The sequence below is a fragment of the Benincasa hispida genome, chromosome 10, assembly GCF_009727055.1.
Source record: "Benincasa hispida cultivar B227 chromosome 10, ASM972705v1, whole genome shotgun sequence".
In the NCBI taxonomy this organism is placed as follows: domain Eukaryota; kingdom Viridiplantae; phylum Streptophyta; class Magnoliopsida; order Cucurbitales; family Cucurbitaceae; genus Benincasa; species Benincasa hispida.
In genome coordinates, this window is record NC_052358.1 from 34,919,684 (window position 1) to 34,922,774 (window position 3,091).

Below are 3,091 nucleotides of genomic sequence, written 5' to 3' on the forward strand. Positions count from 1 at the left end.
TTGAAACAGTCAAATTGGACTATAATGCAAACTTTACAGTTTAAGTAACATAGTCGGTTAGTTTTAAGCGAAAATTTTTACTACAGTCCCTCAAATTCAGGAGAAGTTATTTTCTCTTTCTCCTCATGATTTCTTCAAACATGGGTAAACATAAATTTCAACGAAGAAAATGCACGGTGATTGGTGAATGTATCTATGATTTTCATGGCATGCCCTATCATGTAGGCTGGCTTTTGTCGTATGTGTACTGAAATCTTTCAAGGTGGGCCAAAAATCCATGATTTAAAGATAATCATTCATAGCTAACTACTGCTTTTCTGTAAACAATTATATTCTGAATAAAGAAAGCCATTGCGGTAAGAAAAGGAGAAAATGAATTCTGATTCTTTGCTGTGAGCACATTCTACCGTTGAACAGTGGCTCAATCTGTAGAGCTTGTTCCTGTTGTCCTACAAGGAACGTGGCTAACTAATCAGGTCTATAATACTTAGCCTATAATAGAATATGCCGGATTAAAATACAGATTACTGTAAAGCTTCACCTAGAGAATATTTTTAATGTATTATGGACCTATTCCAACATCTTGCTCCTTGTCTTTCTTGTTCTGTTAGGATATATAAGCCTCTTCACTCTGTGATGGAATGTCAAGCACAAAACTTGTTTCCTCCAAACAGTTTGAAGACATACATAACAGAAGTAAATTTAGAGAATGAGAATGGGGAGGCTTACTTCTTTGGTCTTGGCCACTATAGTTGGTCTTCTAAGCCTGATAGGCTCCACTCAAGCTCAGTTACAGCTTGGTTTCTATGCCAAAAGCTGCCCAAACGCTGAGAAGATAGTGCTAGATTTCGTTCACCAGCATATCCACAATGCCCCTTCACTGGCAGCAACTTTCATTAGAATGCACTTCCATGATTGCTTTGTCAGGGTAATGTTTCTTTTTGTTTCCATCTTTATGAGAATCCCCAATCCTTGAAACTCCTTTATGCAACTGACATTACTTCTCTCTGTTTGATGTGTTGCTGAACAGGGTTGTGATGGATCTGTGCTTATAAACTCCACCTCAAATAACCAAGCCGAGAAGGATTCTCCACCAAATCAAACACTCAGAGGCTTTGACTTCATTGATAGAGTCAAAAGCTTACTTGAAGCTGAATGCCCTGGAGTGGTCTCTTGCGCAGATGTTCTTTCCTTGGTTGCAAGAGATACCATTGTAGCCACGGTAAGAATCCACACAACCGATCGAATGCCCTTTTAACTTTTTCAGTGTTCGAGGTTGTTTTTACTCTTTTTTTTTTTTTGTTTTGGTTTTCTTGTCCAAAGATGAAAAAGACAAACAACCCATTTTCCGTGTATGATGAATGTGTTCATTTCAAATGTGCAGGGAGGTCCATACTGGGAAGTTCCAACTGGCCGAAGGGATGGAGTGATCTCAATATCATCAGAAGCCCAGAACGACATTCCTCCTCCATTTGGAAACTTTTCCACACTACAAAGACTTTTCGCAAACCAAGGACTTGATCTAAAAGACTTGGTGTTACTATCTGGTAAAGTTTAATAAAACTAACTCCACTAAACACTAATACTTCACTCAGTACATTTCTCAAACACCTTGCATGCAATTATGACTTCAGGCGCTCACACAATCGGCATAGCACATTGCTCATCATTCAGAAACAGACTCTACAATTTCACCGGCGTCGGAGACCAAGATCCCTCTCTAGACCCAAGATACGCCGCTAATCTGAAGGCCAACAAATGCAAAACTCCGACCGCCAACAACAAAGTGGAAATGGACCCAGGAAGTCGCAACACTTTTGACCTTAGCTACTATTCTCTTCTACTAAAAAGGAGAGGACTTTTCGAATCCGATGCTGCTCTCACTACAGACGCAAGAACATTGGGTCTAGTTAGGAAACTCGTACAAGGACCCATTGAAGAATTCTTCGCTGAATTTGCTGCATCCATGGAGAAAATGGGTCGGATTAAAGTGAAGACTGGAACTGAAGGTGAAATCAGAAGGAGATGCGGAGTGGTGAATAGTTGATTGGTTCTTGTCATAACTTGGAAATGTGTGTGTGTGTGTGTGAAATCTTTTGCTTTTGTGTTCTTGAATGTGCTTAGTGGGAAATCTTTCCTTTTTGTTTGGGGACATTTGTGGGCTTTAATAATTGGAATTCCATTGTAATGTTCTTTCTCTGTTTTGTAAGGTTAATAAGATTCTGATTTGAATAATTTATCTTTGGAAGACAACAAATTTCATTATTCGTTGTTGTTGGACATTGTCCTTTCCTCTAGTTGGAGATGGATGATTTCTGGCTGTTTTAATTTCTTTCTACTCCTATCACCATCCATCTTTAAATTTACCAAAACAACTATATGCAAAAATAGAAATAAGTTTTTTATAAATCAATTCACCTATTATTAATGTTCTGCAAATTCAAATTTCATACCTACTGTTTAATTTTAATATTCTAAAGAAAAGGAAAAAAAAAAGAGATAAAATGGTTGGAATTAACCCAAAAACCAAAAACTTCTAGTCAAGTTTTCAAAATATTTGGCCTTCGTTTGTTAATCATTTTGTTTTATCTTCTTTGTTTTTTTTTAAAATTAAGCTTATAAACATTACTTTCACGTCCAAATTTATCTACTTTCTATCAATGATTAAAAAACCAAGTCAAATTTTGAAAACTAAGAAAAAGTAGCTTTTAAATTATTGTTTTTATTTTTAGAATTTGAGTAAGAATTTAACCATTGTACTTAAGAAAGATGCAAACCATCATAGAAATGATGAGAAAATAGGCTTAATTTTCGGGAAAAAAAAAACTTAAATGGTTATCAAACGGGGTCGTATCTTTTATAAGGATATACCTCTATGTTTAAAAAACATAACTCGTGACCTTGTTTGATAACTATTTAGTTTTTTATTTTTGTTTTTTGAAAATTAAACTTACAAACACTCATTTTCCCTCTTAATTTCTTGCTTTCTTATCTACTTTTTACTTAGGTTTTAAGAATAAAGTCAAAATTTGAAAATTAAGAAAAAAAAAATTAATTTTTTTTTTTTTTTTTTTTTGTAAATTTGAATAAG

The 3,091-nt window shown here is 35.1% G+C and overlaps 1 protein-coding gene across 1 annotated transcript; it reads left to right on the forward strand.

Annotated features, from left to right (window-relative positions):
* Window positions 1-627: 627 nt before the first annotated feature.
* Window positions 628-2,235, forward strand: LOC120087856 (peroxidase 39-like). Its single transcript, XM_039044813.1, has 4 exons — window positions 628-928; window positions 1,031-1,222; window positions 1,385-1,547; window positions 1,635-2,235. The coding sequence occupies exons 1-4, from the start codon at window positions 710-712 to the stop codon at window positions 2,045-2,047; spliced, it is 987 nt and encodes a 328-aa protein (XP_038900741.1). The 5' UTR covers window positions 628-709; the 3' UTR covers window positions 2,048-2,235.
* The last annotated feature ends 856 nt before the right edge of the window (window positions 2,236-3,091 follow it).